The sequence below is a fragment of the Vulpes vulpes genome, chromosome 14 (assembly GCF_048418805.1).
Source record: "Vulpes vulpes isolate BD-2025 chromosome 14, VulVul3, whole genome shotgun sequence".
NCBI classification, from domain to species: domain Eukaryota; kingdom Metazoa; phylum Chordata; class Mammalia; order Carnivora; family Canidae; genus Vulpes; species Vulpes vulpes.
In genome coordinates, this window is record NC_132793.1 from 21,408,849 (window position 1) to 21,421,686 (window position 12,838).

Here is a 12,838-nt window from a genome sequence, read left to right on the forward strand (position 1 = left end):
AGCACAGTCGCTAGGAGCTTCAGTTATGAGGCAGGTGCTTTTCTGTACCTCAGTTCCCTAATCTGTACAACAAGGATTAAAGACAGTACCTTCTTCATAGGGTTATTAGAAAGATTTTGAGAGATGGTACAGTAAATGATGCATCTTTCATAGCTATAGAATGTTACTGTTTTTGAAGAGCTTTTGCGTTCATTAATTCAAATGATCTTCACCTATTTCCACAAGAGGATGGGTACATTTGATTGATTATGAACTAGATTCCAGACTGTACCATCTTTTAGGAACAGGAGGAGTGGACATCCATCTTACGAAAGGAAACTGCATGAATAGTTCATGTGGGGAATGAACAGAGATGAAAATAAGGAGATCAGGATTCTGGTTTCAACTATGCCAGTACCTTAGCCCACAACTGCAGAGAAGTGCTTTATCAGAATGGGGTTCACTCCTCATCTGTAATGAAGTGGGCTGCATAAGGTTATCAATATAACATCTCTCCAAATAAAATTTGAACTCCTTACCATGGCCTACAGGAAGACCTACATTGTCTGTCATCTGCTTACATCTCTTATTCATCATCTACCATTCTCCTTCTCACTCACCATATTCCAGCACCATCAATCCTCTCACTGATCTTCTAAAAGGCCTTGATCCTTCTGCCCTTTTACATGATTGGCTCCTTCTCAACCTTCAGTCCTTTAGCATCCATTCCTCAGAGTCCTTCCCAGACCATATTACCCAAAGGTAATAGGTCCTGTCTCCTACTGCCAGGGGTTATTTTCTTTTTTTTTTAAGATTTTATTTATTTACTCACGAGGGACAGAGAGGCAGAGGCATAGGCAAAGGGAGAAGAAGGCGCCTCACAGGCAGCCCGATGTGGGACACAATCCCAGAACCCCGGGATCACGCCCTGAGCCAAAGACAGACACTCAACCACTGAGCCACCCAGGTGTCCCTCAGGGGTTATTTTCAATCATAGCACTATCTAATAAAAATATACTGAAAGCCACAAATGAGCCACATATACAGCCACATATAACTTTAAATTTTCTAGTAGTCATATTAAAAAAAAAAAAGTTTAAAAGAAAGTAACATTAACTTTAATAATATATTTTCTTTAAGCCAATATACCCCACATATCATTTCAACATGGAATTGATATAAAGATGATTAATATATGTTACATTAATTTATTTCACACTAAATCCTGGAAATCCAATGTGTATTTTACACATAGCTCTCAATTCCACACATAGCTCTCAATTCCAACTAGCCACATTTCAAGTAGCCACAGGTGCCAGTGGCTATCTCACAAAACAGCACAGGTACAGAGTATACTCTGCTTTTAGCCTTCAAGAGCCTATCACAATCTGAATTTGTTTACACACTTATCATCTTCTAACTTTCTCACCAGACTACAAGCTCCACAGAAGCAAGAACGTTGTCTGTTTTGTTCAATATTGTATACTCAGAGGATTTGGTGCCTTGCACAGTAGGCGTTCAATAAATGTTTTTTGAGCAAACGAATGAATCTCTTTTAGCTTCAATATTCTGAGTCAGTGGGCCTGCCATTCTACAACTCCCAAACAGACATGTAACCACTCATTCAACAACCTTATTTCCTTTCTTCTTTCATGTTCAATAACTGTCTTAAAAAGAGAAATCTCGGGCAGCCCCGGGGGCTCAGAGGTTTAGCACCTGCCTTCAGCCCAGGGTGTGATCCTGGCGACCCTGGATCAAGTCCCATGTCGGGCTCCCTGCATGGAGCCTCCTTCTCCCTCTGCCTGTCTCTCTCTCTCTCTCTGTGTGTGTGTGTGTGTGTGTGTGTTTCTCATGAATAAATAAAATCTTAAAAAAAAAAAGAGAGAGAGAGAGATAAATCTCTTGGCTATATATCTCCCGTTGCTTATAAGTTCTTTTCTACGACGTCTCCAAGGTCTGTTCTTCATATACTGGCTGAGGGAGTGGTGACATGAATATAATTGTTAGTGTTTGCTGAACTTTTACTCTTTGACAAGCATTGGCAGACCATAAGAACTTCACGACAGACTTATGTGGCAGGTACCATCTTTGCCCCTAATCACATATGGGGAAACCAAGGCACAAAGAGTTAGTTAAGTAAGTATTCTGTGCAACGTTACAGCAGCCAGTTAATAGCAAAAGAGACACTCCAAGGAACAAGCAGCCCCGGCCCCTAGTTCTTAACGACCTATTCTCTACTGCAGACCTGCCAATGGAAATACAAGACCGGTTATATATGCAGTTTTAATAGCGACACTAAAAGGTAAGTAGCTACCTGAACAACGTGGACAGCGGGGCTCTACTGCCTCTCACAAGGGGCCCCTGTAGGAAGTCAAGGAGGGGGAAACCTTTGAACTGGGAGCCAGGAGACCTCAGCTCCAATCCCAGCTCTTACTTGTTGAGTGACTCTGGATAAGTCCTTTCCGCCCTCTGGGCCGCGGATTCCCGCCAAGTAGCCAGAGCAGGGAGGACGAGAGGATTCCACGCATCTCCTCACAATGGCATGGGAACAGCTCTTACAACCAGCTTTACAACCAGCGTTCACACCCGGTAGTTTGCAACAGAGTCCTCAAACAACCCAACGGGAGGGGTAGTACTGTCGCCGTCTTACAGATACAAAAACTGAAGCTCAAAGAGGGGGAAATGACTCGTCCGAAGGGCACATGGCCAATTACTGGAGAAGCCGGGGTCGAAGGCAGGCAAGGCCAGTGCCCTCCCACCGCCGCCACCGACACAACGCCCGGGGGACCGGAAAGCCGACGAGATGGTTGCGAAGGTGGCCGGGGGCCTGCAGAAGAGTTGATGGGGACCAGGCCCCGACCCAGGGTAGGGCAAGAAGAGGCCCAGGCTGCAGCTGAGACGAAGGAGCCTGCGCTCTGAGGAATGAACCGAAAGGGCCCAGGAAAGTCTCAGGGGAGTGGAGTGAAACGAGGGACTCGGACGCCGGAGCCTCAGGAGCGCGGGGGACACGGGCCGGGGACAGAGGCGACGGGGGAGGTGGGGAGATGAAGGGGCTCTGGTCCCGCGACCGCAGACCCCTGCCTGGGTGAGGGGATGGCGTCCCGGCCTGCCTCGCCCGTCATACCTGGTAGCTCAGAAGTTCGCCCACATCCATGGTACCAGGCCCAGCCAACACCTACTACTCAGCTTCCCTCCACTCACGCCCAAACCGCGGGCCCCTCCGCGGCGGCTCCGGCCACACTGCCGGAAAGCGCTGTGAGCGGGTCGCACGGCCAATGAGGTAAAAGTGAGAGGGCCACGGAAGCCGGCCACACTGCTGTAAAAGGCAACGCCACCGTAATGCGCGCTGCATTTGCGACGGTACTGCTTCCGCCCGGAGCCTGAAGGAGGCGGGGCGTGGGGGGAAGGGGGCGGAGACTTGGAGGAGGGCGGTAGGGTGAGAGGAAAGACCCAAAGGAGCCAGGATTTGTTGGGCGCCCCCTATGTGCAGGGCGGAGCAGCGAGAGTTTCACTTGTGCTCTCCTAGGTCTTCCATGACCTAGCCAATTTTTTAAAAAAGATTTTATTTATTTATTCATTCATTCATTCATTCATTCATTCATTTATTCATGAGAAACACACACAGAGAGAGGCAGAGACATAGGCAGAGGGAGAAGCAGGCTCCCTATGGGGAGCCTGATGCGGGACTCGATCCCAGGACCCCAGGATCATGCCCTGGGCCACCCAGGCATCCCTATGACCTAGCCAATTTTATCCTCATTTCACAAAGAAGGAAACTGAGGCATAGAAATGCACTGTCCAGTTCTATATCTACTAACCATATGTGGCAACTGAGGGCTTGAAATACAGCTAGTCTGAATTGAAATGTGCCATAAATGTAAATAAAATACACACCAGATTTCTAAGATTTTTTTCTTTTTAAGATTTTATTTATTTATTCATGAGAGACACAGAGAGAGAGGCAGAGACACAGGCAGAGGGAGAAGCAGGCTCCATGCAGGGAGCCCAATGCGGGACTCAAACCAGGGACTCCAGGGTCACGCCCTGGGCGCCCAACTGCTGAGCCACCCAGGGGTCCTGATTTCTAAGAGTTCTGTTGATTACATGTTGAAATTTTATTTTGAATATAGTGGGTCAAGGAAAATATAAAATTAATTCACCCTTTTTTTTTTTTTTTTTGACTTTTTAAATGTGGTTAGTAGGAAGTGTAAATTACCTATGTAACCGTGGCTCCCTCTGTGTTTGCTTGTTTGTTTTTGGACAGTGCTGTCTCAGAAAGTGTGTTTCCAAGGCCTACGACTACTATTGACTGAGAAACTGTTGGCGATCACATCTCCTCCCTCTCTGGGCTTCTGTTTATTCATCTAAGCGAGGCCGGGTGGGAACTGGATGATCTTGTTTCTACCCCAGAGATATAAAAAGGTTTTCTGTAGGAGGAAGTTGGAGGTGATTTGGAAGAGAATCATTTAAAGAGTGGATCTGGATCATTTAAAGAGCTTCTGAGGTTTAAATAAGTCTCTGTCTTCAAAGGGTGTTAAACCTCTCCCGTAGTCTTCTTAGCCATTTAGCCCCGTGACCTTCACGTTCATGACATTTGTCTTAGTTCGTTCAGGCTGCTATGAGAATAATATCATACACTGGGTAGCTTGCAAACAACAGAAATTTATTTCTCCTAGTTCTGAGGCTGGGAAGCCCAAGGCCAAGACACCAACAGATTTGTTGTCTGCAATGCGGTTCACAGACTTTCTCACTATTGTCCTCACAGGAGGAAAGGGGCAAGGGAGCTTTCTCCCTCTTAGAAAAACGCCAGTCCCATTCATGAGGGACCTAACCTGAAAGCCCCACTTCCTTATCGTCACCTTGAAGGTTAGGATTTGAATTTATGGATTTTGGTGGGATACAAACATTCAGACCAAAGCAATATTTTTAACCATCCTCCCCAACCCATCTCCACTTGTCTTCAGCTACACAGAAGTTTTATATAACTTCTCAAAGAGCCAAATCCCCTCCTCTTCTCCCTGAGCCCCATACCTCATCCAACTCCTTCTCATCCTTTACGTCTCAAAGGTCACTTTCTTAGAGTAGCCTTCCTCAACTCCTCTCCAGTCCATGTAAGCAGCCCCTTCTCATTCCTCGTAATCCTCTTTCCCAGCACCTCCTCTATGGCACTTATATCTCCATCTGTAATTTTCTACTTAATAGTTGATTACTTGTTTATTGGCAGCCTTATATACAGGACAGGGGCTCCATGGAAACAGGAACTGTGTCTATCATGGTCACCATTATATCCTAGTACACAAAGCCTAGTACAGTGCCTGGCACAGGAGGAGGTTTCACGGTGTGCCTTGTGGGCCAAGGTAAGGAGACTGGGTTTATGCTAAGAACATTGGGGATAAATTGAAAAGTTTTGGGACACCTGGGTAACTCAGCAGTTGAGTACCTGCCTTGGGCTCAGGGCATGATCCTGGGGTTCTGGGATTGAGTCCCACATTGGGCTCCCTGCATGGAGCCTGCTTCTCCCCCTGCCTGTGTCTCTGCCTCTGTGTGTGTGTGTGTGTGTGTGTGTGTGTGATGAATAAATTAATTAAGTCCTTTTAAAAACTTGAAAAGTTTTAAGCAGAAATTTTTTGTGATCGGATTTATGTTTTTAAAGAATCACCAGTGCAGTCTGCTTTGAACTGAATGATTTGGGTGCTCCCCCCCTCCTTAGCTGGATGGACAGTGCCTAATTCAAGGATGCAGGATGAGTACTGGTGGGAATGCACCTTTTGGAACTATGTATCCTTTAGAATTATCCCCCAGTACTTGGCATGCTGGAGCCAGCTTGTATAAACAGGCTAGTAAGAGCCTATGGTTAAATTTTCAGGAAATTTTCAAGGTGACAGCAGCTTGGTTACTTAAAATTGGCCACAGTGGGAGTATTTATACCATGGAAATCAAACAAATGCTACAAACAAATGCTACAGGGTTACAGGTGTTTCAGAGAGCTGATTGTTACATGTTTACCAACACACCACTGATTCTGGCTCTCCCCAAAATTGTACCACATCTACCTGTGTGCTCTCCCCCAAGTTACTTTCTCTTTCTAAATTGTGCTCTCTTCATCTATAAGGTGACTCATTCATTTATTCAACAAGCATTTACTGAATGCCTCCTCAATGACCGACACAATTGTAGGCTCTGACGATACAGAAGTTTGTATGAAGAAAGCTCCTGCCCTCTTGGAACCCACATTCTGGTTGGACAAAGTCTAATGAGGAATATAATGTTATGATGCTCATTTTTACAGCTGTGGAAACGTTGTCGGCTGACTTCACCTCTATGTGCCCACTCACTCCCTTGCCTGCAAAGTGGAGATTCAATTGAATTTACCTCTTAAGATTATGGAGAATTTACATAAGATGCTGCATGCAAAGCAATTAGCAGGTGCCTGGCACAGAAAAGTACTCCAACACCGTTTGGTGTTAATATTATGTGGATTTAGGTGGGAATTGGAGGGGCAGGAAAAATGAATCATTCCTATACCCTTTCTTTTCCATTCAGTCTTGTCTGTGTGTTTTTAGAGACCAGGCATTAAAACATAGAATCATGAAGCAAAGCCCTATGGGAACCAGATTTGGTGAGCACCCTGCAATGTGAATAAAATGCTCTGCCAGGGAAGGTTTCCCAGAGAAGGTGCCATTTGGACTGAGGTTTAAAGGATGAAAAGAGTTTGCCAAGAAGATATGGTGGGAGACTTGTGACCCAGGCAGAGGAAGCAGCGTGAGCAGACGTAGAAGTTGGAACACTTATAGACAGGCATACGATATAAAGGAAAAAATGGGAAGTAAGTCAGGAGAGGATGGCTGGGGAAGATCTTGGATAAGGTTGCCAAATTTAGTGCATAAAAATATAAGACATTCAGTTAAATTTGAATTTCAGTTAAACAATGAAATTTTTTAGTATGAATATGTTCCATGCAATATTTAGTAACATACTAAAACCTTTTTGTTGCTCATCTGAAATTCAAATTTAACTGGGCATCCTGTATCTTATGGCAATCCTAATCATAAAGCATCTTGAATATCATATTAGGGCATTTCAATTTTATCTTGTCCATTAATACGTTCTTGGGAATCTCCAGGGATAAGGTTTGAGAGACTCATCCTTCAGATCTCAGGTTAACGTCACTGCATCAGGGGTCTCCTCTGATTTACAGGATCTAAGGCAATTCCTCTCCTTCCCTCAATATACTCTATTGGGGTTCCTAACCATTATCATAAAAAATATTTGTGATTGGTGTTTCTATATTGATTTCCTCTTCATTCATTTGAAGTCTATTTTCCCTATCATATTCTAAGCTCCAGAAAGCCAGAGATTGCTGTATTGCTCACCACAATAACCTTAGAACCTAACAAAATACCTAGCATTTAATTGGCACGCACTAACTAGTGATTGGTTTATGGATGAGCCAATCAGTCCACAGACTGATTGACTCATTCCTGGCAATAATACTAATACCTTCAAATCCCTACCCCAAATCCTAATGCTATGCTATTCCAATTTTAAAAATGCAAAATGGGAGTTCAGAAGATCTACAGTGTATGCTAAGTGGAATAAGTCCAACAGAAAAAGACGATAAGGTATTTACCTTATGATCTCACTTATGTGTAGAATCTAAAAACAAAAACAAAATAGGCTCATGGGGCACTTGGGTGGCTCAGTGGTTGAGCATCTGCCTTCAGCTCAAGTTGTGATCTCAGGATCCTGGAATCGAGTCCTGGGATCAAGAGAGGCAAAGAGATCAAGAGAGAGAAATAGGCACATATCTCTGCTTCTCTCATGTGTGTCTCTCATGAATAAAATCCTAAAAAATAAATAAGCTCATCATTAGTGGTTGCCTGAGTTTGGGGCAGAGGAGGGGCCGGTCAGAGAAATGGATGAAGGGGGTCCAAAGGTACAAATTTCTAGTTGTTAAATGAATGTCATGGGGATGTAATGAATAGTATGATGACTGTTAATATTGTATTGCCTATTTGCAAAAAACTAGAAGAGTGGGTCTTGAAAGTTTTCATTACAAGAAAAAAAGCTTTTTGTAACTATGTATGATGATGGATGTCAACTGTACTTATTGTGGTGATCATTTTGCAATATATACAAATATCAAATCATTACATAGTATACCTGAAACTAATATAATGTTAAGTCAATTATACCTCAAAAAAACTAACAAAGGGGGACCGGGGGGTGCGGCTAGGAGCGATGAACCAAGCAGTCCACAAACATGTCGTGATCTTTATGATTTCAGAATGGCATCCAGAGATGAGAGAAGGGCACCACCCAAGACACCAACTGCTGAGCTGTAATCTTTTTTAAAAATGTAACTTGGAAGAATTATCCCTTTCAGAAAGTTTTTAAATAGCTGTGGGCTGCCTAGCTTCCTTAAACTCCAAGCTTTAGGTACTCCAAGATGTAATCAGACTCACTTCCTCCATCTTTCATTGCTTCAGTAAATTATTTATTGGAACAGCCTTTAAGAAAATATCCTCAAAAAGCACTCATAAAGTATATTTATCACCAATATTGAACTCCTACCCTGCAATTGTGGGCTGGTTGGAAATGTATAACAGTGCCTGACTCCTCTATTTAGGCACTGAATGAGTGGGGAAGAGTTACACGGTGGGCAGTGAAAGGGGAATGTGTTTTCTAGGGAGCAGAATGCAATTGCTGGGGCTCAGAGGAGTTCCTGTTCTCATTGCCTCTCACCACCCAAATCCAGATCCCTGGATTCTCCCCACTCTAATATTTTAAAATAACTGTAAAAACTGAAATGCAGAGAGTTTAGTTACTTGCCACAGTCATAGAGTTAGTAACTGGCAATACCCCCAAACCAAGCCTGTCTGACTATGCATTTCACAGTAAGGATTTGGGCTCAGTTAACCTTTCAAATGTTACTGACACTTATGGTCCAGGCACAAATTATTATTGAATGCCAAAGAGTAATTACCTCTCCTAGCAGATCTTGGTCTCGATTTGACACAAGAATTTATATTCTTAGATACACTGTGAACCAAGTAAGAACTCAATAGTCATGGATATACAATGAAAAGGAGTTATTTCAGGCTTTTTTTTTTAATGTAAGATGATATAATTGGATTATGTTGTTGAAAGAGTCCTAATCTTTTAAAGATCCATAATAAATCTATATATGAAACAATATAATAACTAGAATTTGCTTCAAAATCATCCAAGGTGGGGGCTGGTGTGGTTGTGGATGGAAGTAGAGATGAGAGGGTTATTGGTGGACTGATGATTGTAGAAGCTGGGTAAAGGATACTTTGGAACTCGTTTTCCTGCCAACAGGATGACGGCAACAGCCCCAGGCACACAACATCAAGAATAAGAGAGATCATTTTTTTTTCTGAGAGTTTCTCTTAGGAATAAAGGAAAAGGAAGAAATGATGTGGTTATGGACCAACTATGTCCATCGCACAAAGAAAGGATTCTGCAGTCAAATCTGTATGACTAGAAAAGCTATGGAAACCAGCACTGACAATGGCTCATAAGAATGTAACGAGTTTCAGGACACCTGGATAGCTCAGTCAGTTATGTGTCCAACTCTTGATTTCTGCTCAGGTTATGATCTTGGGGTCATGGGATAGAGCCCCACAATAGGCCCAGTGTGGGACCTGCTTAGCATTCTCTCTCTCTCTCTCTTTCCCTCAGGGGAAAAAAAGAATGAGTTTCATAAACCCCTAATTCTGAGGCGCTGCCCTCATCAATGCCCTACACCAGTGATCCTCATGAGTCAGACCTTCCAGAGATGCTTTCATAATAAGAGAACTATTTATGCAATCACTATTTGGGGTCAGTGAAAGGACATTGGTCAAGACCACTTCTGGCTTGGGAAGTAAGCAATCTCCTCAATCAGTGAGCTGAAGCAGCTGTTTATTACCCAGCCTTAGCACTAAGGATGTGTATTAGTTATTAATTGCTGTATGACAAGTTTTCCCAAAACATAGTGGCTTAAAGGAACAATGGGGGCACCTGGGTGACTGGGTGGTTGAGCGTCTGCCTTTGGCTCAGGGTGTGATCCTGGGGTCCTGGGATGGAGTCCCACATCAAGCTCCCTGCAAGGAGCCTGCTTCTCTCTCTACCTATGTCTCTGCCTCTCTCTGTGTGTCTCTCATGAATAAATAAATAAAATCTTTCTTTAAAAAGAACAATGAACATTTATTATTTTGTACAGTTTTTGTGGATCAGGAATTTGAAAGAAGCATAGCAGGATATTTCTGGATAAAGGTCTCCTGAAATTGTAGTCAAGATGCCAGTCACTTCCAAGATGGCTTGTACAAAGGCTGATGCTGGTTCTTGGCCAGAGACGTCAATTCCTTTCCACATGGATCTATCTGGCTGTCCAGGTGTTCCCATAATATGGTGGCTGGTTTCCCCAAGAACAAGCAATCCAAGAAAGACCAAGACCGGGCAGAGGCCACAAGTCTTTTGTGACCTAGTCACAGAAGCCACAGTCCATCATTTCTGCAATATTCTATAGGTGGCACATGCTAGACTTTTCATTGTGGGAAGGGACTACATAGGGTATGAATGCCAGGAAGCGAGATTCATTGGGTCTATCCTGGAAGTGGAGCCTTGGATTCCAGTTAAGCTTTCAGATGACTGCAACCCGGGATGACATCTTCACAGTCCTCTCATGAGACATAGGAGTTAGAATCACCTATCTAGGATACTCCTAACTTCCTCATCCATAGAAACAGTGAAATAATAAATGCTTTGGTGGTTTGACCTCCTAAGGTATTTTGTTATGCAGCATAGATATACAAAGTCAAAGCAGCTTAGGTACCAAAGAATGACATTCCCGTCATTGGCAGCCACTGTGACTTATTGATAAACCGAGCATTCGATTAGTACCCATTAGGCTCTGTGAACCATTGCCAGCAGATATCAATGAAAACAGTGAATGGCCATGTACCCCAGATGGCTAGAGGGGCAGCTGCTGAGTCTACACTTTCTCATAGAAGATCACAATGCATGTTAGTATATTGAAAGTTCTGAGTAATCTTACAGGGGGAAACCTGTTTCACCTTGTTCCACACAATGGTTTCCAAGCCCATTTGAACACTGAAGCCATTTTCCACATAATATCTGTTAATGTGCTATGGAAATAATGTTATGAGAAACACACATTAAGAAAAAAACTGATCAGAGACACCTGGGTGGCTAAGTGGTTGAGTGCTTCTGCCTCCAGCTCAGGGCGTGATCCTGGAGTCCCGGGATCGAGTCCCACATCGGGCTCCCTGCATGGAGCCTGCTTCTCCCTCTGCCTATGTCTCTTCCTCTCTCTCTTCCTGTGTCTCTCATGAATAAATAAATATGATATTTTAAAGCAAAAAGAAAAAACTGATCCATCTCAGTTTCAAATTTTTGTTTAGAAAAAAAAATCTGTATGTATCCATGTATATATTTAAAAGGCCTAAATTTCCCCAAGGTTGACATCCTAAGCATATAAACAATGCCCCATCCACATTAAGTAATATCTCTGACTCAGAGCTTCCATGTCCACTAGTAAAAGCCCCTCATCCCAGCTCTTATAAATGACTGAGTTCTTTCTGGGCATGCATATGCCCACGTGTTCTCTGGGACAATCTCCTCAAGGGATCCTCTGCTCCAGCCTCTTTATTGGCACCTGCCACTCCCAAGTCACTGGAAGGAGAGCCTCATCACTGCCACTGCTACCCTGCCCAGGGCATTGCTCTCTGGCACTCGAGAAGCTACAGGACCTTGGAGGTGCCATGATCTCCTGATTGGATCCTCACAGCAGCAAAGTCAGACAGCGTCCTACAGAGGTATGGGTTCCAGGAAGCTCTCTTTGGTGTTGTCTGAGCCCCAAGGCAGTTCAGCTTATACCCCAAACCTTACTTCTCCACAGCATCTCTCCCAATGGAGGTCAGATCAGACTTCAGCCCTGAGTCAGACTAGGCAGTAGACACCACCTTGTCCTCCAAGCTCCACATCTACCCACACAGAAGACTCTTTCTGTTCTCATTGCTCTCCCCTTCTTTCCCTCTTCTTCTTTTCCCTCCTCTCTGTCCTCCTCACCCCCATTACCTGGCTGGGGGGCATTAGTCCATCAGACTCTAACCCCTATTAGACCTGCTGGGACTTCGTCTCTGAATCCTACATGAAGAAGATGCAAAGGTGGTGATGGTCTCTGAGTATTGGGCTATTAGTAGCTTTATTGTTCTTGCTGTTTATTTGTATTTTCTCAATTTCTGGCCTGAAGAACTATTACAGAAGTAAATAATAGACATATAAAATATATAAATATCTATAAAAGTAATAAAACTAATTTTTAATCTTCACACTAGTTATTAAAGTTATTTGTAATGCCACACCTTGGGCTTCGTATAATCACGTAGATCTACCCCCTCTGGATTCCCTCAGCATACCTCTAATCACCTTATTTATTTCCATGATAAAAAAAATCACTGTTGGTATTTTAGGAATAGGTTTTTATAGAGCTTGTTACATTTTATATTTAGGTGATATGTTTTTATTTATACCACCACCTCCTTCCAGAAAGGATTTAAGGTGGCTTACAAAGATACATAAAACACAGCAAGGTAGCATAAATTAAAAGAATGTGTAAGAAAAAGAAAAACCTGGAGAAGAGCATAAAACAGAGATAGAGGCTGTTGGCTTGTTCTGGGGAGGCCATTCATTGCTTTTAAGCAGCTAACTAGCAAATATTAAAACAGAAAATTTGTCCATTAATAAATTGGTCCTTTCTATTCCAACCAACTCATCTAGTGGTTTTTAAACGATGCTCCCACTGGGACACCTCTATGAGCTGGCCCCACCT

At 43.4% G+C, this 12,838-nt stretch overlaps 1 protein-coding gene across 2 annotated transcripts in view; it reads right to left on the bottom strand.

Moving 5' to 3' along the window:
- Positions 1-3,370, bottom strand: part of CTNNBL1 (catenin beta like 1) — a 163,285-nt gene extending 159,915 nt beyond the window's left edge. The window contains exon 1 of one of the 2 annotated variants that reach the window (XM_026009709.2): positions 3,104-3,370. In XM_026009709.2, coding sequence (XP_025865494.1) covers positions 3,104-3,133 — 30 coding nt within the window. In that variant the 5' untranslated portion in view covers positions 3,134-3,370. The remainder of the gene's footprint in view (positions 1-3,103) is intronic. The other variant, XM_026009708.2, reaches the window with a different exon arrangement.
- Between the last annotated feature and the right edge of the window lie 9,468 nt (positions 3,371-12,838).